The sequence below is a fragment of the Miscanthus floridulus genome, chromosome 5, assembly GCF_019320115.1.
Source record: "Miscanthus floridulus cultivar M001 chromosome 5, ASM1932011v1, whole genome shotgun sequence".
Lineage (NCBI taxonomy): Eukaryota > Viridiplantae > Streptophyta > Magnoliopsida > Poales > Poaceae > Miscanthus > Miscanthus floridulus.
In genome coordinates, this window is record NC_089584.1 from 76466062 (window position 1) to 76492846 (window position 26785).

The 26785-nt window shown below is 43.9% G+C and overlaps 1 protein-coding gene across 1 annotated transcript; it reads right to left on the reverse strand.

The window, feature by feature from the left end:
* Positions 1–17158: 17158 nt before the first annotated feature.
* Positions 17159–24307, reverse strand: LOC136450092 (ABC transporter G family member 36-like). Its single transcript, XM_066450372.1, has 22 exons — positions 23880–24307; positions 23652–23772; positions 23457–23545; positions 23193–23277; positions 22799–22958; positions 22594–22670; positions 22425–22478; positions 22243–22333; positions 21851–22152; positions 21492–21770; positions 21084–21400; positions 20828–20988; positions 20478–20744; positions 20133–20383; positions 19717–20049; positions 19346–19636; positions 19113–19196; positions 18893–19026; positions 18493–18720; positions 18234–18405; positions 17899–18153; positions 17159–17815 (listed from the first exon to the last, which is right to left on the reverse strand). The coding sequence occupies exons 1-22, from the start codon at positions 24233–24235 to the stop codon at positions 17549–17551; spliced, it is 4374 nt and encodes a 1457-aa protein (XP_066306469.1). The 5' UTR covers positions 24236–24307; the 3' UTR covers positions 17159–17548.
* Positions 24308–26785: the final 2478 nt, after the last annotated feature.

A 26785-nucleotide genomic window follows, 5' to 3' on the forward strand; every position in this document is an offset into this window, starting at 1 on the left:
TTTGTGTGACTCACATCCACCAAGTACATGTGTCCACTCATGATCATATGCATAGACACATGGAGACATGAAATAACGAGAAAAGTTGCATATGTTTAAGAAACATGCGATAATAAGCAAACGTTGCAAATGTTGCAATCCAATGTTTCAAGTGTCAAAGCTTATATATGAATGCTTTATGATCATGCTCATGCTTATACAAGTCAAGTTATGCAAGGCTAACACCTGAGGTGTTACATTAGTGTTCAGGCCTCTAAGAAAATGATTCTTTTTCTTCTTGTTAGTATTCACATACTCAATAGCATACTGCGACAGGTGGTTAAAACGCCCAACATAATGCATCACTGGGTGCTCTCCTTGCTTAAGAGCTAAAAACTCTTCTAACTTCATGGTCATCACACCGTCTAGAATATAGTGTGCCCTAAAGGCATCCTTGAACTCCCTCCAGTTGACTTGGTGACCAGCGGGTTGTACTGCTACCAAATTTGCCCACTAGGCACCAGCAGCTCCTCGGAGTTGCTGTGCCGCAAACCTTGGTTTTTGAACCTCGGTATAGTGGATCAGCTCGAACTTTTGCTCTATTGTCCTAAGCCAATCGTCTGCTTCTAAAGGTTCATTTGCCTTAGAGAACACAGGCGAACGTGTGTTAGTAAAATCCACATAGGTTGACTCATCGTTTCCATTATTACGACGGCCACGATTAGGGTATGGTGCCTGCTGGTTCTGTGCCAACTCCCTTAACAGCCTAGCATTCTCTACCATTGCGTTGACGAGTGCGGCTATGTCATCTACCATAGTCGAGGGCATTGGTGGAGGATTTGGGCACTCATCATCATTGTGCGAGCCACTAGCACCAGTGCGGGTGATAGGATGAGGCATCTGTTAGAGAAACACATTTACTTACATTATTCTTTATTGAAAGCATTTAAAAGGTTTCATACTACAAAAGGTCCTTATTTATATTACATGTCTTGTATCCCACAAGACAACCCTAGTTTTCTAGGAAAGCAGTAAAGGAACTACTTCTACTCCAAGCTCTCAGTCTTCAACATCCGTGCCCATATCGGATGAAACCTCATCTTCATCTAAGAAGTACACCAACTCCTCAGGATCCTCCTCCTCTTCTTTATTCTCGACTTCTCCTAGAGCTACAATCATTTCTTCATCGGTAACTTCACCATCCCCATGAGGTGGATGAAGTTGAGCATACAACATGTGGACATTCTCATGAAGAATAGCATTGTCCATCTCTAGGTCCTCTATGTAGAACTCCAACTCATGGACATGTTCATTGGCCGCATCCTCTCATGTCCAGGCTTCATTCCGCAGCTCCATGGTCATGGTGATACCCCTTTACATTTTCTGCCAACTCCTCTTGATCTTTGGCATGAGCTCAATGAAGAGTGTTGAGCTCCTTGTTAAGGTTCTCGACGTTGGTGGGGTTGCTTGAAGATCCTTCATCTCTTAGGGTCTTGGCACTACCTTCACCAAACTCATGGTTTCTTGGTGCCAACTGGTGACGAGGGACTCCATGAGGTCTGGTGGACTTGCATGCGGTTTTCTTGGTCTTTGCCATAGCCTGTAGGATTTAAGGTAGGACTATAAGAATAGCTTGAGGATAATGGAGGTTAGCAAGAATGGGATTGACATTACTAACCCAACCACTATTAAGGGGATTTATTATGCAATGTGCTTAAGCATGATGCATGAATCGATCTTATGAATCTAAGTACAAAAGATTTATATAATCATAAGTACTAGATTTTTAATACATAGGACAAACCTAATCATATTATCTGCCACAAACTTTCAAATAAGACAGGATTGAGTCTAGATCAAAGGTAAGAAGAAAGAAATTTGAACTTTAAAATATCAAGCTTACTTTCTTTGATCCAAATCAGCTTTGAAGGTTTTCCAAAGTAACCTACAATAATCATAGATGGGAACTGCTCTGATACCAGCTGTGGTAGAACCTCCTAAGGAATCGGGCCCATGTGCACCTATCATTGTCTTAACAAACCTCGGATAGCGTACACGAGTTCCCAACAACTCAACAGGTCTGTCAGATGTCCTTGGGAAACCTGAATCATCCATGATTCTCTTTTCAAACAGGATCCCAATCATAGACATTACAGATTACAATAGTTTATTCAAATATATACATCAGAGTAAAAGATAGCGAAAGTCTTAAGAGAACATAGTTACAAACCAGTTGTTTTCAAACTTACAATACCATAAGTGACATACAACCATAGTAGCAGGATAATATTACATTAACTTTATTTATCATACAAACTAGTGCCTTGTCCAAAGGCCATTCATCACTCCTCATCGTTGTTGACTTCAAACACAGACATGCAGCAGGGACCAAAACAAGCCTGCGCATGCGACTCACCTGCAACAAGGGTTAACAAACCCAGAGTACAAAGGTACTCAACAAGACTAACCCGATGTAATGGGGTGTAAGACTTTAGAGATGCGGGTGCTTGGGACAAGGTAAGGATGTAGCAAAATTCAAAGTCCTTTGTCAAAAGCTTACTATATTTATCCTATTCTCAAATTTTACCCCTAAGTCCTTTTAGTTCATTATCTCAACTAAATATACATTTCCCATATTCTGTTCCTTCTCATTCCATTCTTTTTCTCATATTTTAGTAATTCACCAGTCCTGCATTGCTTCTGTAATGAATCGAGTCTCCATATCTGCAGAGCGACGGCAATTCGAATTGATTCAAGTCCCAGCTAGGAATTCCTTATCACACGACATATGTAGAACTTAATCTTGCATATATCAACCTCGCTACCGGATCCTCCTATACTAAGCCGTCTCCACGCCACCCGAGAGCACAGCACACCTCAAATCCGGCCACATTCCAGCCACGAGCGTACACGCTACTCCTACCATCTCTCCACTCCTAGTGTATGGGCATTCATCTTAGTATCGGATTTAGCCAAAGTAGGCTTACCGGAGTATGTGACCAGTACTACAAAGTGTCTCATTCAGAAGATCCACAATGAGTGGCCTTTAAGCGACATAGTCGGCAACATTACCCAACATTCAAGATAAGTCACCCGACTAGTCTCTAGTTCATTCTACCTTCTTTCTTTCTTTGGCCAGTATGCCATCTTTGATTGTATCAAAACTTTTACTTTGAAAGCCTACCATAAAGCATACTAAGCATACTACGCCTTTGTAAATGAAATCATCTTCAAGGATGGTAAACAATTATCAAGGTAGGCAATGCATCAAGTAGGAAACATTTGAATAAATTAACTTAATGCAATAAGTAACATAGTTGATAAACTTTTCAAAGTAAACAAGGTAAGGGTTTAATGCATAAACCGGGGCTTGCCTTCGTTGATGATCTCAGGTTCCGGATTAGTACCACAATTATCGAATCCCATGACAACCGGGGATTCTTCCAGAACTTGCTCAACTAGAATCGTTTCACTCTTGGGTTCTACACGAAATGATAACATATGCTTTAACATGATGATAATGTAAACATGATGCTTTGACGGTACATGAAATGTAAAAACACCCCGCAAATGATTTTATTTCACGGTACAGTTGCAAGCCAACAAAACCAACTTGCAATCCTACCATCAAGAACCACACATGTGACTTAACCAAATGGATCTTGAAACCCTACTAGTCACAAAACATGACCAAAATAAGATCCAACACTAATCAAACACTTAGGGTTTGCCTTTATTTATTTTTGAATTAATTTGGAATTAAGCCCAAAAATGAACTTGTTCCAAATGACCTGAAAATTTTATGTAAGCTTCCTCATGACAAATTAGTGTACCAAAACAAATTTGATAATTTTTGGAATTATACAGTGACCTACAAAAATCATGGAAATTGCATTTTTCAATTAATGGACTGAATATTTGAACATTAAAAATTTATTCAAATTTCTAGTTTCAAATTTTTAAATCATACTAGAACATGTACAGAAGCTACACACAAAATTTCATAATTTTTGGAGCTATCATGAATTTCCTACAAATTCCCAAAGTTTCAGCACTATTCATAAATTCAGAAAATAAAAATTTTCACTGTTCTTCTTCCTCACTCGCACTGACAGCCAGGCCCCACTGTCGGTGACTCAAAGCAACCGCACGGCGGCGTGGTCACTTCCGATCAGCAAAACGCGCCCACGGTGCTTCTCCGGTGAGATGGACTGCACCAACGTGATCTACACCATGTCGCAAATCTAACCCAACCCTCAGAACAGCAATAGGCACACCAGATGGAACCCTACATCGGCCATGGCGACTCGGACTTGACGGCGGTCGACGTAGCTATGTCTACGGTGTAGTAGAGTCAAAAGAAGAGCGATCTTCACGCTTAGGAGCTCACCGTGATCACGAGGGTGTACTTGGTGTAGGCGGAGACGTACTGAATCACCCTGGCCACGGTGAGGTGGGTCACGGCAGAGCTTTGGCCGGACTCGGGGAAGACGACATCACGCGGTGCCGCTGGACTTCCAGGAGCGACACGATCAGGCTTGGGAGGAGCAGGAAGACGAGGCGGAGCTACTGGCGGATGCTACTGACTCAAGATGCTACGACGGTGGTGAATTTTGCGAGCGCACCGAGGTCGTCGTCGGCGAGCAGAGGCAGGAAAGGAAGAGAGAGACGACGATGGTACGGCTATTTATAGCCGGGAGAAGCTCGTCTGGCTTCGACAGCACACGACGAAGACGCCACGGCGATGAAGACGTGCCAGGGCACGAGGAAGCGGCGCAAAACGCTCGGCGGCGGCAGAGGCGTGGCGCCGGCGGTAAGCGGTGATGTAAATCTTAATTTTTGAATTATTTATAGAACTGCCAATGAGTCTATGTTTTCAAATTACTCCCAAATTTTCTAAAGAAGTTGAAAATCTCTAAAAATGAAAGTTGTTCAATTTTTCAAACTCTACAACTTTGCTTCTAGAAATATTTTCAAATTCTGCCTCCATTTTGAAATTTGAATTTGGGGTGCATTTGAGCATTTGAATCATTTCAAAATTACTCCAATTTTTATATGTAAACTTGAAAAACTTTGAATACCAAAGTTGATCCACATAAAATAACCTCCAACTTTGCTTTTTGCCTCAACCCCAAATTCCATATGGATTTTGAATTAGTCAAAAGGGGCAAAAAGGACTTTTATAATTTGAATATGAATTCAAATTTGATTTGTCTTCCTTTTACTTAAATTTTGATTTTTGACCAGTAACATGGCCTATTAGGGTTATTTAAGTCAAATGACACATGACCTCACATGATCACATGAAATTAGACCCTTGTGGTCATGATCTTTATTTAGGGTTTTGAAACACATCACATGAAATAACAACATTATGAAATAAGGCTTATTTAGTGAATGCATTCAAAAAATTTCTACTTTATGAATGCTTTGCAATGCATATGATGACATGTCAAATTTTAGTGCTAGGTCAAAACACCAAAGGTGTTACATGTACGTGCCTAGTCCGGTGACTTTTGTGACAATGAAAGGACCTTCCCATGGACTGAGTAGTTTATGGCGTCCGTTGGTTTTTTGTATTCTTAGTACCAGATCTCTGATTTGGAATGATCGAGGATGGGTATTCTTGTTGTGGTTGCATCTTAAACCTTAGAGGTATCTTGCTGATTGAAGGGTAGCATTTACTTTGACTTCTTCTGTACTATCGAGTTCTAATCTTCGGGTGTGTTCTGCTTCTCCTTCATCATATTGTTCTATTCTTGGCGACATCTAGATCAGGTCGACAGGTAGTACGGCTTCTGATCCATAAACTAGGAAAAAAGGTGAATATCCAGTGGCTCTGCTTATTTGAGTTCATAACCCCCATACTACTTTGGGTAATTCTTCGATCCACTTGGATCCATAGTCCACTAGTTCTTCATACAATCTTGGTTTTAATCTAGCTAGTATGACTCCATTAGCCCTTTCTACCTGTCCGTTAGCTTCTAGATGTGCGACCGATGCATAATCTATGCTGGAACCACAATCTTGTGCCCAACTTTGGAATTCTATAGCTGTAAAGGGAGAACCCAAATCTGTTATGATTCGATTGGGCATGCTGAAGCGGTGCATAATGTCGTGGATGAACTCGACTGCTTTGGCTGCACTGTATTTTGTGAGTGGTTTGTATTCAATCCACTTGGTGAACTTGTCGATTGCTACGAAGATGTACTCAAAACTGCCTTTTGCTTTCTTGAGAGGTCCTACTTGATCTAGCCCCCAGCAGGAGAAAGGCCAAGCAGGAGGGATGCAGATGAGATTGTGAGCTAGTACATGAGCTTGTCTTGCGAACATTTGATAACCTTTGCATTTTCTAACGAGTTCTTCTATGTCTTTCGAAGCGGTTGGCCAGTAGAACCCAGTGCGGAATGCTTTGTCGACTAGTGTTCTTGAAGCGACATGATTCCCACAGCACCCTGAGTGTATTTTGACTAAGATCTCTTTGCCTTCTTCAAATGAGACACATTTTAGGAGTACTCCTGATGATGCGGCTCTTCTGTACAGCTTGTCCCCTACTAGGACGTAGTTCTTGCTTCTGCTTTATCTGCTAGCAACTTATTCTCTTTGATATAGTCGATGGAAACCTAGGTCCATGAGGTGGTGATTACCAAAATCTAGGTGCCTTTTGCTAGGAGTTTAGGGGTTATCTCACCGGGTTGTTTGATAGAGGGAGCTGATAACTCCTCTATGAATACGCCAGGTGGGACCTTTGCCCTGTCCGATCCAAGCTTGGCGAGGACATCTGCTGCAATATTAGAATCGCACAGAACATATAGAATTTCCAATCCTTGAAAATGTTTTTCGAGTTTTCGTATTTCAGCGCAGTAAGCGCCCATATTTTCTTTGGTGTAGTCCCAATCTTTGTTGACTTGGTTGATGACTACTGTTGAATCGCCATATACGAGTAATCGCTTGATTCCGAGGGTAATTGCTACTCGGAGTCCATGGATGAGGGCTTCATATTTTGCTTCATTATTTGTGGCTTGCCATAGTATCTGAAGGACATACTTGAGTTGTTTTCCATCTGGAGAAATAAAGAGAACACCTACACTGGCTCCACCTAGCTTGAGTGATCCATCAAAGTACATCTTCCAATGGTCAAGGATGGTATTTGGCATGGGTTGTTGAATCTCTGTCCACTCGACCACAAAATCGGCAAGGGCTTGAGATTTGATTGCCTTCCGTGGGGTGAAATCGATATTCAAAGCACCAAGTTCAACTACCCACTTAGATATGCGCCCTATTGCGTCTTTATTGTGTAGGATGTCTTCGAGTGGGAAATCTATCACCATGGTAATCTTATGGCTTTCAAAATAGTGGCGAAGCTTGCGTGAAGTGATCAAGAGGGCATAGAGTAGTTTTTGCACATGCGGGTACTAGATTTTTTATTCTGATAGTACCTCACTGATGTAGTATATGGGTCATTGTACTTTATATAAGCACCCTTCTTCTTCTCTTTCTACGGCTATCGCTGTGCTGATCATAGCAGAAGTTGCCGCAATGTACAGTATCATATCTTCGTATTTCTTTGGAGGTGTGAGAATGGGTGAGGTTGTGAGGTACATCTTGAGTTTTTTGAAAGCTTCGTTGGCTTCTTCTGTCCATTAAAACTTAAATGTCTTCTTTAGTAGTTTAAAGAAAGGTAACCCTTTTTCACTGAGTCTTGATATGAAGCGATTGAGGGCCGCCATGCAGCCTGTTAGTTTCTGCACATCCTTGACACTTCGAGGAGGGCCCATCTTTGTTATGGCTCGAATTTGCTTGGCACTGGCTTTGATTCCACGATGACTAACCAAGAAACCTAGTAGTTGTCCTGAAGGAACTCCAAATACACACTTGTGTGGGTTCAATTTCCACCTCCACCTCTTCAGGTTTTTGAAGGTTTGCCCTAAGTCTTCAATTAGTATGTCCGGGTTCTTTGTTTTTACTACTACATCATCCACATATGCTTCTACGTTTTCACCAATCTGATCACCAAGGCACGTTTGGATAGCTCTTTGGTATGTGGTACCAGCATTCTTGAGTCCAAACGACATGGTCTTGTAGCAGTAGGCACCGAACGGAGTGATGAAAGATGTCTTGCTCTGGTCTTGTTCTTTTAATGCAATCTGGTGATATCCTAAATAGCAATCAAGAAAGGATAATAGGGCAGATCCTGCTATCGAATCAACTATCTGGTCAATGCATGGTAGCTTGAATGGATCTTTCGGGCAGTGTTTGTTGAGATCTGTGTAGTCAACGCACATGTGCCACTCGTATGTGTTCTTCTTTTGTACTAGAACTAGGTTTGCTAGCCAATCTAGATGAAGGATTTCTCTGATGAATCTGGCTGCCATTAGCTTTGTGATTTCCTTTTTAATTGTTGTCTTCTTGTCGGGTGAGAATCATCATAGCAGTTGCTTCATAGGCTTCGATCCTTCATTGACATCGATTCTGTGCTCAGCCAACTCTCTTGGGACACCTAGCATGTCGACCGGCTTCCAAGCGAAGATATCTTTGTTGTCCCAAAGAAAGTTGGTGAGCGCAAGTTCCTATTTTGCCGAGAGGTGGGTGCTGATGGTTGCCGTTTTGGAGGGATCACTAGTGCCCAGGTTGATTTGCTTGACGTCGGCTTCTTTTGTTGGTGCGAGGATGCTGGCTTTTTAGCCGGTATCTCTAGTTCTTCTAGGCTCATTTCTACGGCAATAGTGGCTATTTCTTTTCTACCATCGGTGGCTTGTGCCTTGGCTGCAATTTGAATTGCCTGAACGTCGCAGTCAAAAGCGTGCTTCAAATCACTTCGAAGGGAAAGGACACCATTAGGCCCTGGTATCTTAAGCAATAGGTACGGGTAATACGGTATTGCCATGAATTTTGCTAGTGCTGGGCGCCCGAGGATTGCATGATATGATGAGTTGAAGTCTGCAACTTCAAACTTGATGAACTCTATTCGGTAGTTTGAGGGAGTGCCAAAAGTAACCGGTAGAGTGATTTGTCCAAGTGGCATAGACGCCTTGCTAGGTACTATTCCATAAAAGGGGTGCTTGTTGGTGTAATCATCCTGTCAAGTTGTAGTCCCATCTTCCTTAGCATCTCTGAAAAGATAATGTTGAGTCTGGCTCCCCCATTGATTAGTACTTTAGTGACAGTCATGCCAGCAATAGTTGGATCTAGAACTAGTTGATAATGGCTCGCGTTCCCTATGCTAGTCCATTGGTCTTCTCTTGAAAATTGGATTGGATACTGTGACCAATTGAGATATCTTGGAGTAGCCAGTTCTGCTGCCATGATGGTTCATAGAGCTAGCTTTTCTTGATGTTTACTTTTGGAATCTAGAGCTCCAACAAAGATTACTGCTACTATCCCCTTGGATTTTTGGAATCCCTTTCCTTCATGGTTGTCTTCATCTTTTTTCTAATTATCTTCCTTAGTGTTTACCTTATTATCCTTTCTCGTTTATCGCTCATTGAATGTGTAGCAGTTTCCAGTGGTGTGATTTCCTTTAGGATGCAAAATGCAACGCATATTTTCAATGTCGTCATACCCTCTGGGTTTGGAAAACTTTCTTGATTTATCAGCCATCGCCACGGTGTTGTCTAGTCCACGTTTTCTTTCTTGATGTCTGATGTTTTGATGATTTCACTTGTCCGAGTTGTCTTGATTGTTTTTATTTGGGAACCTTTCTCGTGTCTTCTCCTCTACAGTAATCATCTTTTCTACTGTGTGTCTGAATTCTTCATTGCTTCTCGAGTTTTCTTTACAGAAGTCTTGAAATTGCCACCTAACCATAATTCCGTGAGAGAAGGCTTCGATTACTTCTTGTTTGGTGATATCATGTACTTGGGCACGTAGTTCGCCAAATCGTCGATAGTAATTTCTGAGAGTTTTGCCTCCTTTTTGCTTGAGTCCTTTTAATTCTGCGTGGGTGATGGGGTGCGTAATGATACCCACGAAATTTCCACAGAAAACTCTTTGCAAGTCTTCCCAATTTCTGATTGACCCTGGATTTAATTTGTCGAACCATTGGAGGGGCATGGTTTCCAGTGCCATGGGAAAAAATAAGGTCTTGATACCATCGTCTCCTCCGGCTAGTTCAATCGACTACGAGTAAATTCTAAACTACTGCTTTGGTTTGGTCTTTCCATCATATTTAGAGTGGTTGGACGGCTTGAACTTGTGAGGCAGTCATATTGAAGCAAGTTTGTTTGCAAAATAGGGGAATCTATCGTGTGTTCTGCCTTCTTTGTATTCCAATTTGGCACCTCCTTCCTGCCAACTATCGTCTTGGTGAGAGTAGTCCTACGGGGATGTCTGAATAGGTGTTTTGCTTCTGATCTTCCTTAGTTGTTCGATTCGGTAATTTTGACTATGGTCCCTTCTACTTTCTCTGTTGTGACTTCCGTCTGGCCCAAGTCACTCGAAAGCGGACTTCTTTTGGTTTTGATCTTCCTACCTATGAGATGTTGACCTAGTAGGTAGTCTTGAGCGGGCTCTTCCATTGTGCGTCCTTAGGGCTGCTGACTGGAGGAGGTCTCAGAGTTGTTCCTGTTTTTCACTGGGAAGTGATGTCGCTCTGAGTTCTTCTAGTGCTTCTCGGATTCTACTATAGGATGTATTCACTGTGTGTCTTTCTTCGACTTCTTGTTCTGATTTTCTTCTGTCATACTCAGCCAGGTCTGACTCATATTTAATCCAAGCTTCCTTGCACTGCCTAGCACAGCGTTGGTGTCCTTGTTTCAATTTGTTTCTTCTTTCTCTGGCTTGCCTCTGACTCTCGGTCTCACCATCGTGCCCCTGGATAAAAAGTGATATGTTGGACTCAGATTCGTCCGATGATCTGATGTCGGGTGCTTCTGGGGGGACCAGAGGTGATCGAGGACGGCGAACCATGAATACTTCTCGTGTGTGAATTGTTCTGTTATTGATGTTGGTTTCCACACTATCGTAGTTGTTGATGATTTTAGTAGAGGCTTCAAGGTCGTAGATCGAGTCTCCTTCTTAGTAGGGTAGAATTGTTGTAGCCATCATGCCGACTAGTTGGGTACCGCTGTCTTCAGGAACAGAACCTGGCCAGTGGACGATGCAGTCTTGAGATGTTATAGTTAGTACGAGACCTTCCTGAGCTCCTTTTAGTGGCATTCTCAGCACCAGGTCGAGGGATCCTTCGGGCCGTGCCTGATAAGATTTTGCCATGTTGTGGAGTCCGAATGAAAAGGGTTCTGACTTCTTGAAAGAACTCTGAGTATACTCTGAGTTGTATTCTTGATAGGCCAAGGCCATGTTCTGGAACCCCACCGGAAAAAACTTGGTTTCCTGAAAGAACTCAGGTAAGACTCCATCTCGGATGTGGAGCCTGAGTTTGAGTCGGATGCGCAAAGCCACAAAATCTGAGTTGGGTCGGACATCACGAGCTGTGTGAATCTTTCGGTGAGTTGATCTGTCATAGTCGCCGAAATAAAAAGGTCTTCATGGTGATCTGAATCTTTGAGGAGACAGCTTTGGAGCTTGCCATCGTCGCCTACCTCGCAGATCCATGAACCAAAAATGAAGGTTGATCCCGTCGAGAAGATCATGTTGTCGAGGTCCGTCGAGCTCTCGGATGCAAATTCGCCAAAAGCCCCTACCTGGCACGCCAGCTATCGATGTTTCACCACTGATAGCTTGCCATGGGGGTACCCGGGGCAGTTTGTTTGGGCTTTAGCATATGCAGAACTCGACGGTAAACGCAAGAGATAGTCGATTTATCCTAGTTCGGGCCCTCGACCATGATCGAGTAATAGCCCTATGTCCAGTCAGCGTTAGCCTTTGCATTGGATTGATTGTAAAGTGTTGCGTTGTGTTCTCTTCTCTTCCAGGAACTCCGCCCTCCTTTATATAGTCAGAAGGCCAGAGTCCTAGTCGGTTTACAATGAGAGTTCCTAGTAGGATTACAGAATAATACTACTACTACTAAGATTACATGGGAAGAATCCTAGTTAGACTAGGTCTTCTCCCTTCCTTGTGAGGTATCCCGTGGGTCCCGTATCGACAAAGTCCTAATTCTAAGTTTTAGTATTCATATTTGTTTTGTTTTGTTAAAATGTTGGCGGTAGAAATATGAGTTAAGCACCGCCAACAATTGTCCGTCAGAAAGTACGGACAGTCTGTGGGTATTGGTACTTATTGAAATTTATGGTGGACTAACATCACGGACCCTCCGTCAGTGGTGACAGACGCTCCATCGAGGCTGGGCAGAGACTTGCTAACTTTGGGTTACAACCTTATAATTCAACAGACGCTCCGGTAGGATTTCTAGACACTACGGTAGTAACTGGGTATGCTCGGGTTTCCTAAGAGACAAACTCTATAATTCAGCGGACGCTCCAATGGTGACCATGGACACTCCGCCAAATTAAAATGCATCATGTTTTAGTGAAGGATGACAGCTTCAGTCATGACGGACCCTCCGCTGGATTCAGCGGACCCTCCGTCGGTTGACTGACAGTGGCTAGTTCTTACAACTCGAAACCATAAACTCAACCTAAAGTGTTTGCATGTGCATGAGTTGGTGTTGTGGTGTCTCTAATGTGCTTAGGAGTATATCTAGGCAAGGGCTTATGCTCCAAGTGCAAAGAGTAAAAGATTCCTAATGGTGAGTGAACATGTGAGGCAAAATAGACATGACATGTGCACAAATGAAATGGCATGATGCACAAAACATGTTTCATAAATCACACATGCTCAAAAAAAGAAAGCAAAACAAGTTTCATAATTTTTGGAGACCTAGAGAATAAGTTATGCAATTTATAAGCTAAAATGCATTATTTTAAGTGCAAAATCAAAATGCAATTCTAGTGTCAAATTCATGCTTAGATGATAGAGAATAATCTAAGCAACACAACAAAACTTGTTTCACAATTTTTGAAGTTCAAATGCAACTTCTATGAATTTTACAAGTTGGGGTTGCGTTGCTATAAATTGACAGACAATCCGTGGTGTGTCACGGACAGTCCGCTAGGACAAAGATGTGCGCGTAGGGCGTTTGGCTAGGATGAACACGGGCACCACGGACAGTCCGGTAAACGACGAATAGCAACAGTGCAAAAATGTCGAGATCGATTCCCAGGGCTTCCAAACTCTGAATCGAGTGTGATTTGTTCCTATGGCTTTCTAATGATGTAGGGAGGCTTCTCAAAGTGTTGGGATGTGCCATGCATGGTGTGTGTGAAGCTCGGCTCGATCCATGGTAGTGGTGGCCATGGATGAGAGGTGAAGCTCATGAGGATAGCCATGGGAGATGGGGAAGATGAAAATGGACTTTGTGGGGGTCCTCACCATGCCTTGGGGAAGCTTCTCGTGCAGCAGCTCGGACAATGCTTGCTCAAGGTGGGAGATCGGACTTGGGGGCCTCCATGTGAGCTTGGGCAAGAAGATGAAGCTTGGGGGTCCACCTCCTCCAACTCCCACAAGCACGTGGACGAGGACGGCGTGGGGATGCTCCTCCGGCGAGCTCCAGCGGTGGGGGTGCTTCCTTCTTCCTCCTCTCTTCTCCTTCGTTCTCCTCTCCTTCCTCCTTCTCTCTTTCTATCCTTTGCTCTTCCTGGTGGCCAACATGAAATGAGATGGGGAGTGAGGGAGAGGGGCTAGTGTGTTGGTTTTGTGTGTGTACTTCCAATGACATGTGGGGCCAAGGGATGGGATATTTGGATAGCAAAGCAAATTGCATGGGACAGGTGTCATCTGGTTTTGACGGATAGTCCACCATGAGCAACGGACAATCCGTCAGTGCCCGACCGTGTCTGACAGACTGGCTAGCTATGCAAGGGTTTTGACGGACAATCTGCCGTGGCGACAGACATGCTGTCAGTGCACGAGTTGACTAAAATTATTCTAAGTCTGTGAGATGTCTTGACGAACGGTCCGGTGGTGATGATGGACGATCCGCCAAAATAGGTCGTGCTCGGTTTTAGTTAGTCTAAACACAAGTCAAATTCTAATTTACTCTCAAAAATGCACATGATGCTCACCAGGTTTAGAAATAAATACCAAGTTTTTTGAAAATACAAATTTTTAGATGCATTTTATGCTCATGATGCTTGTGAAAAATTGTGACGGTTTTTGGACTGTTACATCAGCGAAGCAGCACGAACAGCAGCAGAGCAACAGAGAGGAGGAGCACCACTTGCTGCACAACGCAGAGGAAGGAGAGCCGCACCAGAGAGCCACGTCAATCGATGACGCAGAGGAGTGCGGCCCCTACCCACCAAGGAGGAGCAAGCAGCAGAGGGAGAAAAGGGGCGACCTTGAGGAGGGGCGCGGAAGGAAGGTCGACGCTGCTAGATGAGGTCAATCGTCGACATCCATCAGTGCAGGGGTGTCGGCAGCAGGGAGGTTGGGAGAACACTTTGGTACCATGTCAGGAAGAATGACCTCACATCCATCCATTGAGTCTAGGGTTCCAGTATATATAAGTATGGGCCAAAATGGGCAATAAGGCCTACATAGCCCAGAAAGAGAGAAGACATCACATATATCTCAAATTTGGCGTTCAGTTCTGGCTGGTAGTGATGTCTTGACCCAGGGTCTTAAACGCCGCATCGGTGATGGCAGAACAACCAAAATTTGGGATGATAACTGGCTACTACGTGATTGTAATATGAAGCCCATAATTTCTCTGAAGGTTAATCCTCCACGGCTTGTTAGTGAGCTTATTGATGAAACTACAGCGATATGGAAAGAGGAGCTGATTCGAGAGTTCTTTCTCCCGATGGATGTTTCGACTATTTTGAGCATACCTTTGTGCACTCGCAGACAGGCTGATTTCTGGTCTTGGCATTTTGATCGCAAGGGGCTCTTCACAGTTAAATTAGCCTATAGGATGATGGTGACAACGAAAATTAACCGAGAGAATTATTTTGAAGGAAATGCAGGATCATCAAACACTGAGTCTGGTAGTAAAGGGTGGTGTTCATTGTGGAAAATGGCTATACCTTCCAAGGTCAGGGTCTTCCTGTGGCGACTTGCTCAGCAGTCGTTGCCCACTACAGATGTTTTGGAGCACCAAAATATGGCAAGCTCCTGTGTTTGCTCATTATGTAAAGTTGCGGATTCATAGAAACACTCTCTTGTTGAATGCAACATGGCAGCTAGTGTCTGGGCACTCTCAGATGAGGTAATGGTGGAGCATATGATGTCGATCGGAGAACCAAACGCCAAGAACTGGCTATTCAGCCTCATTGAATCTCTACCTCATGTGCAGTTCACCCGGCTAACCTTATGGGCCATATAGGCAGCTCGTCGCAAGGCTATCCACGAGGAAATCTTTCAAAGTCCTTTATCCACCCATGGTTTCATTAACTCATATTTGGAGGAACTAAAATCTATTGCTAAGCCACCTAGTGGGACACCAGTTCATGCAGTTCCAGTACCAAGGCAAGCTCGTTGGATCCCTCCCCCAAGAGCTATACCTAAAATTAATGTTGATGCTGTGTCGAAAACTGAGAATCGAGGGGCAGCAGTAGCCTTCTGCCGAGACAATGATGGTACTTATCTTGGAGCTTCTGTAGTGGTCTTTGTTGGCATCACAGATCCTGCAACTTTGGAAGCCTTGGCCTGCCGTGAAGCTCTTGCTCTTGCTGAAGATCTTGCTTTGGAGAGATTATTTGTTGTTTCAGATTGCAAGACAGTTGTCTCCGAGACTGGTGAAGGAACTTTGGGTAGCTATGGCTCGATCATTGCTGAGATAAATTCCCGAACAGCACTTTTCAATGAGTGTAGTTTTACCCATGAAGGAAGAGCTTCAAATTTTGAAGCACACATTCTAGCTAGGCATACAATTTTATATGGGACTGGCCGTCATTTGTGGCTTGGTGTACCCTAATATTATTTCTGTAAACATTGTTATTGAGTAATAAAGCCTAGCTGATTGTCCTGATACAAGGAAACACCACCTAGCAGATATCACAGTCGTACCTTTAGACACACACGTACGTATTAACAAGTATAAGGAAACACCACCTAGCAGATATCACAGTCGTACCTTTAGATTTGTTCTTAATAACTTTTGCAGAGCAGCTTTTCTCCTATTCGTCAATCATTTTTGTTTTCAGAGAGGCTGCAGTGCTTGTTGGTACTATCACGTTATGATGTGTACTTCCGGCCATTAAGCTAAACTTAAGTATGTGATGCTTAAATGTATTAAAATATTGTCACTGTCAAGGACCATATTGATATTATTATCTATACCTTGCTCCCAAAAAAAATCAGTTACTTGAAATATTACAATTTAGGATCTTTGTATATTTGGGCCTTGAGTTGACTATATTTTGATGGATGATTCATTTTAGAGAAGAAACAGAACGATATCCTAATGATTTGCACACATAGTCAAATTGTTTTTTAACTATTACTATTTGCATTATTAATGTATACTGTTTGATAACTGAGAGCAACAGTGTAACCCAGCTTTATTCTTTATGTAGGTTCAACCTGTTGATGCAAACCCTTCATGAGTTTGGATCTCGCATGGCAAATTCAAAATTCCCAACAAGCCAAAGCTGGCCTCCATTGTTACTACACCTGAGAATGAAGGGGGAAGGCATTTAGTCCACACGCGTTGCCGCGACATGCCAGTTGTTTGTGAAAGGATTCACCTGCCTTGGGATGGATTCAAGTGGAGGAGGTCTCCAATGTAGTGCTTTGGTTTGTTCAGGTGAACATTTTTCTTGTGCGGATGATACCATTGAGAGTAGGAGTTATAGCTGAGAAAGGGAGAAACCATGATCCAATTGTAGCTGTGTGAGGACAATGTTGCTTACTTAGCAAATTTGATCTATGATATGTATGTTGGCACTGCTATATATGTATATGCACAGAGCATTGGCTACTTGAATTGTTTGCCTGCATTCTGATATTTGAACTTCAGATAGTTGGACAGTTAAAGATGAGGTTTTCTTATAGTAACAGTTTGATTGTTTGGAAGTTTTGGTATAGTAGTCAGACTCGCAAATTCAATTTGTTGATTTTGACTTGTGAAGAGTGATAATTTACAACAAACTGATTTTGCGAACATCACACACAAGAATAATCATTGTTGATAATAGTATAACACACATCCAAACTTTGTTATCGTGACATTATTTCAATGGGCATGATCCTAGTCAACCAAAGAAACATGAAAGCAAGACCAGGTTTTAATGATTCTTTCACATGTACTTGCAGTCTTCTAGTACTCATATACACGTATCAAAATAGTACTTATATACTTGAGTCAACAGCAACACACGACGTATTTCCTTGCCTTCTCCAACTGATCCTTTGCAAGGGGCAGCTTACAAAATTTACTAGTAGATGTGTGAAATATTCTTTACAAAATACTACGCCATCATATTCCCAGAGAAGGAGCACAATATCCTCTAAAAAAAGCAGCAGCAACTTCTAGTATAACTTTAACTAACCAACGAATCCATAGATTTGACGGATTCTCCCAATATGCACAATCAAATCTACTTGCACGACCCAACGAATGCAAAATCCCTTGTCCAGGAGGTGATTTTCCTAGCTCCTATCGTCATTATCTCTTCTGGAAGTTGAGCTTCATGATGGCAAAGCCAAACAGGGCCGCAAAGAGCACCGGGAATGCCACCACCACGGCTGCCACCCACCCCAGCCAGCTGTGCTTGAAGCCAAAGTAGTCCTCGACGTACTGTGACACCACCACGGTCTTGTTGTTGTCGTCCATCTCCGTCATGACGTCACCGAACTGTGACACCACCAGCCCGTACAGCGTCCACGCCACGGGGCATATCCAGCAGTACCACCTCCACCAGATCGGTGTTTTCTGAAGGTAGCGGGAGGCAAGAACGGGAATGAGCTTTTGGAAACCGTAGAGAAAAGTTGCAGGGGGACATGAGGAGGTCTTACCGGTCGGGGGATGATGAACCCAGAGAAGAGGTTCCAGATGGCGTAGAATGCCGAGGAGACGATCGAGGCGATGTGGTAGTTAGGTGTAATCCCGACGGCCATCATGCCGTAGAATGTGAAGTAGAGCAGCGTGAAGTACCCAAAGAAGAGGTACCAGAAGAACTTGGCAGCCGTCCACTCGAACCCGATCATGGAGTACACTATGACACCGTATAGAATATCCTGAACCAGTGCATATGGGAGCTCAATGACAACCTGCAAGGAATTGATCAGACCAGTGCCCTGCTCTCTAGAACATGGGCCAACAGGCAACAAACAGCAGGAGGAACATTCACCTGGCCAAACGCATATGGGAAAGCTGAGTACATGCCAGCAGCTCTTTCACGGTAAAAGACTGTCCGCTCCACGGCCACCACTGGCTGAACTGAGGTACAATTCATGACCCCGATGAAAATCACTGCAGCGTACATTGATCCCAAGGCATTCATCAAATCTTGTGATGTAGACCTGGATTACGAAGCAAAACGTGAATAAAAAACTGAAGGTCAAGCCACTTGTTTGCCATAAGCAATGGTACAACTGGGCATGACTTACACATTGCCGCCTAGGTCCCAAAAGATGGTGCCAAGGAGGAGAGCAATGATGGTAGTGAAAAAGAACCTAACGGTATTGTAAGGAGGGTTCCTCCAGTATGACAGGTTCTGTTTCCACAGGCAAGCCACACATTGTGTGATGGAAGACTGTGCGAACTTGCTAGGGAAATGCAGGTCACTTGAACCTGGCACTGGTTGGCTTAATTCCTTTATCAACGCCTTGTTCCTCCTGAAAAATGTAACAAGCAAGACATCATCTACTGCAGAAATTCCCTGGAGAAGGAAGGTTGGTTAATACTGAAAAGTGCAAAGTGCATTAGTATGTACCAACCGATACTACCCCGTTTATGGTTATTCTCAAAGATGAAGTGAGTGACTAGCAGGGATTGTAATTTACTTACTGGTAGAGTTCAGATTTCTTGAATATGTCACTGAAATCAACATCTAGAATCTGTTCCTGAGAATTTGCGGTCACTTCCAGCATCCATGTTGCTGGATTGTAGCCATCTTTAATTTTGCTGACCCCTTGGATCCCCTGGATAATATGAAACCACATGATATTCTCAGTAATTTCGAAGAAACTTCGTAGATGGATAGTCAGATTCCTCTAATATCATTTACCTCGAAATACTTGATAAGATCTGAAGAATGATGTCCAAGTCGACCAGCATAGATCTCTTCTCCACCACGCTTCATAAGGAAAAGCTGCACGCATTGATCAAACATTTTAGACTTTGCAAGTTGCAACATAGTTCAAGGTTTGGAAAACCAGCCACATCAAAACAAGTATGACCAAACGCTGACCAGAAAGTAGAGGGTAGTTGGAAGTAAATCCTATGTGAAATCTCACTCACCTCATCAAATGCTTCAAATATGTCAATGCTAGGCTGATGTATCGTGCAGACCACAGTTCTACCAGTATCAACAGTGTTCCTCACCGTCCGCATCACAATTGCAGCTGCTCGGGCATCAAGCCCTGAGGTTGGCTCATCCATAAAGATAATTGATGGATTTGCAACAAGTTCCACAGCAATGGTAAGCCTTTTCCTCTGCTCAGTTGACAGACCATTCACCCCAGGAAGTCCAACCAAAGCATTTCTCAGTGGTTTGAGCTCCACAAGCTCCATCACCTCCTCAATGAAGATCTGCACAGATAATGGTGAGCAACTATCTACCAACTGTATCCTTCTATGGGTGGAAATTGCAACTATTTTGTGGAACTAACCTTTCTTTTGTTCGAATCGACGTCCTTGGGAAGCCGGAGCCATGCTGAGAAAAGCAGGGACTCATAGACTGTCACCTGCGGCGAGTGGATATCATTTTGTTCACAGTATCCTGATACACGTGCAAAGGTCTCTTGTTTCTTTGGGTATCCTGAAATGCTGATGTCTCCTTCAATGTACCCACCTGTCTTTCTCCCAGCTAACACATCCATCAAAGTAGTTTTTCCTGCACCGCTGACGCCCATCAGTGCGGTCAGCACACCAGGCCTAAAAGACCCACTGACACCTTTGAGGAGCTCCAAACGATCTTCTTGTACACCTTGTGCTTTCATTTCCTGAATTTAATTTCATGACCAGGGTTACAAAATAGTGATGAAATTGCATTTGTTGTGTAAGAGATCAACTTTCTATATTTCACCTGTGGCATGTCAACAGAGTATTTGATGTTGTCAAAGGTGAGCGAGAGCGGGTCAAATGGGAGGATCATTCCCTTTTTAGTCGAGGCAGAATCATCTTCCATGATTGCAGAATTAGTTTCAGTGTGGACTCCTGTTGATCGATGACTGCTTGCTGATACCAAGTGATTGCCATCCAGAACCTCCCCTTTGATGTTGGCATGCTTCTCCTGCAGCTCCTCTTCGGATACAGATGGCCGGGAGTTGCCATATGCTGGAAATTAACAAGATGGAATCATTCGCACTTCACAGGTTCGAATACTTTGAAATCAGAGAACAATTAGAAAATCAATTTGGGAGTTACTCACGCTTAAGGTATGTAAGGGCAAGAGTGAAGAGAGCGTTGAAGAGTAGGGTGAACCCAACCAGAGCACCAAAGCCAATCCAGTACCACTTTGCTTCTGTGAATACTCCACGGGACTTAAGGCTTTGCACACCTAGGGTCTCGTTGGAGGCAGTGCTATTCAATATTTTGTCCCAGCTGTGACCCAACATCTCATTCACTGAAATGGCATTTTGTGCATACATCATTGGGGAGATCCAGTAGCCCCAGATCCACCATTTCTTAATTTTATCTGCAAGACGAAATACAGACAAGCATTGATGTAACAAGCTACGTTGCAATGAATTAGAAAGAGAGAGAAAAATGACTGCTAACCTCTTACTAGAATAAATCCTCCCAACACCATGACAACCAGCAACATGAACGATGCGAAGACATTAGCAACAATCATGTTCCTCGATGCCCCACCAATAAACCGGAAGAGTGCTGCTGCCATCTGATTGACTGCTAACAGAAGCAGATACTGCTTGAAGAACCTGGGGGCAACTATTACTGTCAGAACATTCATAGTACATTACCAGCGTAATAAGAATGGCTAAGGAGAAACGTTTAAACAATCGGAAAATCTCACCTGCCGACATTTGGGTCGAACCCAACGACATAGTATGTCAAGAATACATAACCGCCAACCTCGATAAATGTGATGGGTATCTTGAGGATCCATGAGGGTATAGTGTAGGACCATGCTGGAAAGAAAAGGAGATCCCTCTGCTTGAAGAATACAGGCAGCTTGAAGACAGTTAACGCCAGCTCAGAGAAGCCATTGAACATGATCAAGAGCACACCAAAGAAGACTGCACCCAGGTAGAGACCGCCGTCAGTCACTGTGTCATGCTTCATCTTTGTACGGAAGAAGAGAGTCATTACAATGATTGACATCAGCACCAGCTGTAATTCCAGAGCACCAAAGAGTTAGTCATGTTTTAGTTATTTTTTCCTTACATGCAAATCGATCATACTGGTTGGGCTTGTGAGTTACCTGGAAGGTTCTGAATATGTAGACAAAAGAGTTCCTCTTCATGAGAAGGATCTCCCGGTCTATGTTTGCTTTGAGCAGCTCCTTGCCACTCACGCCATACCTCGTGGTGGTTAGTGCGGCTGGGTGGCTTTTGCTCTTGTCAAACGGAACAGCAAGCTCATTTGCTATAGCTCTCCCCGTGTGGAATGACTTAAATGCAGTCGCAAATTCCTTCACAGACACAAACCTGTAGGGCGCATCAAGCCACCAGTACTGTTTCTGATCTTTTTTCGAAGTCACCTGCCCAGCATTTCAAAGAGATAAGATAACAAGAACTTTATGCACTTATGTACACTGAGATATGGTGGCACAGTACATACTTCTTGCAGGAAGTCAGCGACACCCTTCCTCTCAGGGCATCTGAAACCAACTGACTCAAAAAACTCAAGCACTTCTTCTCGGGGGCCCTGGTAGACAACCTGACCATCTGAGAGGAGTATGACGTCATCGAACAAGTTATAAGTCTCAGGTGCCGGCTGCAGTAGGGAGATAACAGCTGTGCCACCAAGGATGTGAATGGACTGCCTGAGTGAATTCACAATTTGGAATGTAGTGGAACTATCAAGCCCAGTTGAGATCTCGTCCATGAAAAGTGCCCTGGATGGCCCAACCAGCATCTCACCTGCAGGAAACATCCAAATGATATAATTCAGAAAGGACTTCAGCAAAGCCAATGTTGTTGACCTAATATGGTTATGAAAGACAGTTTTACCAGTTGTAACACGCTTCCGTTGTCCACCAGATATGCCCCTGAGCATCTCATCCCCTACCATTGTGTCTGCACATATCTCTAGTCCTAATATCTGCAGCAAGTGGAGTGTACATAGTTATGACAAATTTGAGTAAGTCAATCTAAAATTTCTCGACTTGAGGCTAAAATTTGCAATGTATTACCTTCAGAATATAGTCAGTGACCACATTGGCATCTTGCCCACCCATTGCAGACGCCTATTTAAATTAAGCAGGAAAACCAAACTCAGTTTTGATTATGATTGGCCAATTATTCAAAGAAACATAATCTACGATTAAAAAATCCTACTAGGATTTAGTCAGGATTGCGTGCCTTCATGTATGCATCAATATCAGCATCAGGTTTGATATTGGCCGCCTTCTCTCGCCTCGACAGCTCAGTCAACATGTCTAACAACATGAAGGAAAGAAACAAGATCCAATAAGCATATCAATGAAAAGGGTAAATCCTACATGGTAAGCAAGCAGAACAAATGCATATGCATGTATCGCGTGACTAAAATTGCTCAGAACTGTACCAAAACGGGAGCCGACACCCTGGCAGCGTGCAGAGAATGCAAGCGTCTCCCGCACAGTCATCTCTCCTATGTGGAGGTCATGCTGGCTGATGTACGCTGCCGTCCTCTCTGGAACAAACTCTGTCATCTCGTGACCATTATAGGTCACTTTGCCTGAAAACTGCACCGTGTTTCACCATAACATTAGGCACTGGACATTTCATTAGAGTAGTTCGTACAAAGCATGCAGCAGTTGCCTATGAAAGATGCCCTGTTTTTTGAATGCCCAGTTTTGTGCAGAAGTTCGCAACAAACTAAAATAGATGTCGACGAAATACAATGAACGAGATAATGCAGACTGTTTTTTGCGAGGTGTAATTGTTGCAAAGAAGTACAAGGATACATTTTGTACTACCTTGAGGTCTTTGTCAAGCCTTCCGGCCAAGGCCAGCAACAAAGTGGTCTTGCCTGATCCAGGCGGACCTAACAGAAGTGTCAACCTGCATAAACGTAAAGAACGTGAGGTTGACTGGTCGAAGAAGCCAAGAAATCGAATCCTAACACTCTCTCTCTTAGGAGATTACTAATCGATTCTCCAACACAAGCCAAACCAACAGGAATATAGAATTACTCTAGTTAAAAAAAAAACAATAAAAGAGCGATTGTTTTACTCAACCACCTGCGAGGCTTGATGATTCCGCTGACGTCGTGGAGGATGGGCATGATCCGCTTCCTACTGGGCAGCATGTGCAGCGCGTTCGCCGCTTCCTGCGTCGAACAAAGACTCAAAGAGGCGCACCGACCAAAGTTCAAAATATCGTCTTTCGCTATCGGATAGACAGGAACTAACGGGTGCAATGGCTGGGTTACGTACCTCGATCGTGTTGACGACAGAGTTGAGTACGGTGGGGAGGCCGCTGCTGCCGACGCGCACCTCAGCCTCCGCCTCAAGGTTCTGGAACCGCACCTCGATCGTGGGCATGTCGATCCCGACCCTGCAGCAATCAAACAGCGCGCGCGCGGAAATCGTCAAACACCCGGCGAGCGATAGGAATTCGAGTGCAACCGCGCGCAGCTCGTCGCGGAGCGGGCGAGTAGGTACCTGTCGACGCGGTCCTTGAGCTTGAGCAGGAACCGCTCGTTGTCCTCGTCGGCGACGCGGACGAGGCGCTCCAGCAGCGCCCGCCTCTCGCGCGGGCCGAGGCTGAGCACGTCGACGTCCACGAGCCCCTTCCCGCCGGCCGCCTCGGCGCCGTCGGCCCCGAGGTCGAGCGGGACGATGGCGCGGCGGACGCGGTCGTAGGTGGGCAGCTTCTCCAGCGCGGCCCAGCGGAGCGCCTCCTCGTCGTCCTCCTCCCTGGACGAGCGTGAGAATACGTCGTCACCACGCCGCCACATGGAGCCGCTATCCCCTAGCCGCATACTCGCCACCTTCTGAATCTCCCCCGCCGCGTCCATCTCGCTACTGCCGACGCCGCCTCCTGCTCCCCCTACCAATCCGCACCCCGCACCACAACGCCGAGCTGCCACCGGGTGTGTGTGTGTGTGGGGGGGGGGGGGGGGGGGGTTGTTACCAATGCGCTTGCCCCGCTTAATGATGAGAGAGCGCTCAGGGCTCAGGCGGAGACGCGTTGGGACGGGACGCCTGTTCGTTCGTATTATAAGCCGCGAACGTAGCAGAGACGGGGGACGGGGAAGGGGAAGGGCTGCCTCGCGGTCGTGCGTGGCACGTGAGTCGTGACAGGCGCCAGACGGTCAGAGCCGCGCCGCCCGGGGAGGCCGCTTTGCTTGCTCCTCCAGTTGCCCATTGCTACCAGGACCTGACTGACACCTCGGCCCCCCTGGGCCTGGCGCGAGTCGCTGCACTGCTGGACCGGGCTGGGCCGCTTGTCGCTTCTAGAAGGTCACCTGTTTTCGTGGGAATGGGGGAGGAATCGCTAATTAAAGGATTCAAATTTAATTATAAAGTGGCCTTCCTTCTAGAGGGACCCGCGCACGTTAACGGTGACGACAGTAACCTACTGCGTGATCCTGCGCGGCAGCATCGACGCCAACTCGCCAACAGTTCTGCAGCCAACCATTCTTCCCGTTCCAATCAGGGGGCAGCCCTGAATTTCTTGTGCTGAAAATGGACTGATCGAGCGGAAGCTTCTTCCGCTACCTAACCTTCAAAAACGGCGTGTTCCTCGTTTGGTTTCCAGGCTGCTTTGAGTTGGTCGGTGTTGGTTTATTGTGAGAGAAAAATACTGTTGGTTGGTTGAATAAGCCTGGCTGAAACCAACAAACGAACAGGGTGAAAGTTGAAATCTAGTTAAGTGGTGTTTGGTTCCTCCTCCTAAATTTTAGTCGTTGTCCCATCAGATGTTTAGACACATGCATGGAGTATTAAATATAGACTAATTACGAAACTTATTGTACAGTTTGCGACTAATTTGTGAGACAAATCTTTTTAGCCAAATTAGTCCACGATTTGACAATGTGATGCTACAGTAACATGCGCTAATGACAGATTAATTAGGCTTAATAAATTTGTCTCGTGGTGTACTGACGGATTCTATAATTTATTTTTTTATTAGTATCCAAACACCCCATGCGACACCCTCATGTGACACCTTATAAATTTTAGTTACTGGATCCAAACACCCCCTTATTCTAGTCCCTCAACTACCGCCTAAATTTTTAACATGACCGTTTTAGTTTTCAAAAATTACTTTTGAGCCCAGCTTTGTCTTACGAAGAAAGTTATCAAATTAGAAAACGTTTGCCTGAGATGTACGAGTATATCAAAGTGACCATTTTAGTCCTTAACTTTGCAGTTTGAGCTCAATTTCAAACTTTATTTATGAAGTATCCAAGTGTATTTTAGTCCTAAAACTTTTCTTTTCGGTCAGACTTCGCCCCTCATGGAACACCAAACTATCATGCCTATTCAGCTCTAGTACCGCTTGTGATAGAAGATAAAAAATAATAATATTAGAACAAAAACATCATCAGTGGATAGTCTAAATACTCTTTCAAAATTTACTTTTGAGCCCAATTACACCTCATGACTGTCAAAGTGATCACTTTAGTCCTTAAACTTTACAATTTGGGCTCAATACCAATTTTCATGTATGAACTATCAAAGTGTATTTCAGTCCTCAACTTTTCTTTTTCCGTCCAACTTGGCCCCCTCGTTCGAACACCATACTATCACGCCTGTTCAGCTCTAGCACCGCTTGTGACAGGAGATAAAAATAATAATATTAGGATAGAAACATCATTAGTGGACCGTCTAAATACTCTTTAGCAGCGATTAATAATTCTAATGCATTATTGATGGTCTAAATAACTACATTGCTTTTGTGGAAGGAAAGATACCTCAAGGACACTTTTACGCCTTGTTTTTCAGCACTGCTTCAACGGTACTTTTCAGCGAAGAAACAATGTTTTTCTCTCACAAGAAATCAACATCAGCAGCTAAATTTCAGCGAAACGAACATGGCCTTTGATGAATTAGAACAACCATTGATCTATATCTTTTCCTTAGCTATTTCTAGCATCAATCTCAAATAATTACCAATTGTGAATAATAATATTATGCTTTTGTGCGTAAGCTCAAAAACAATATTTAATTATTGAAATGAAAAATCATATGATATCCAAATTGGATACGGATCTTGAACAATCCATTATTTGTATTCCAGGATATTCGGTTCTATATTTATATTTATTTCAAAATATGGTTATAAATGTCAAAAGTGTGTTATTCGACTCAATAACTAGGGGGGCGATGCCAAGGACATTGGTACCTAACGATGACCATCCATCTTGAATTGCAAGTGGTTTGACCAAGTGCGTGGCATCGCGACATTCCACGTAGGACAAAGGACAAAGTTGATCCAAAAAAAAGGTTTGAGAATTAAAATTGAGCCCAAAACACAAAGCTTATAACTAAAATGGCCACTCTGATAGTTCTAGGATAAAATTGAACCTAAAAGAAAATTTTTAGTACCAAAATGATTCTTC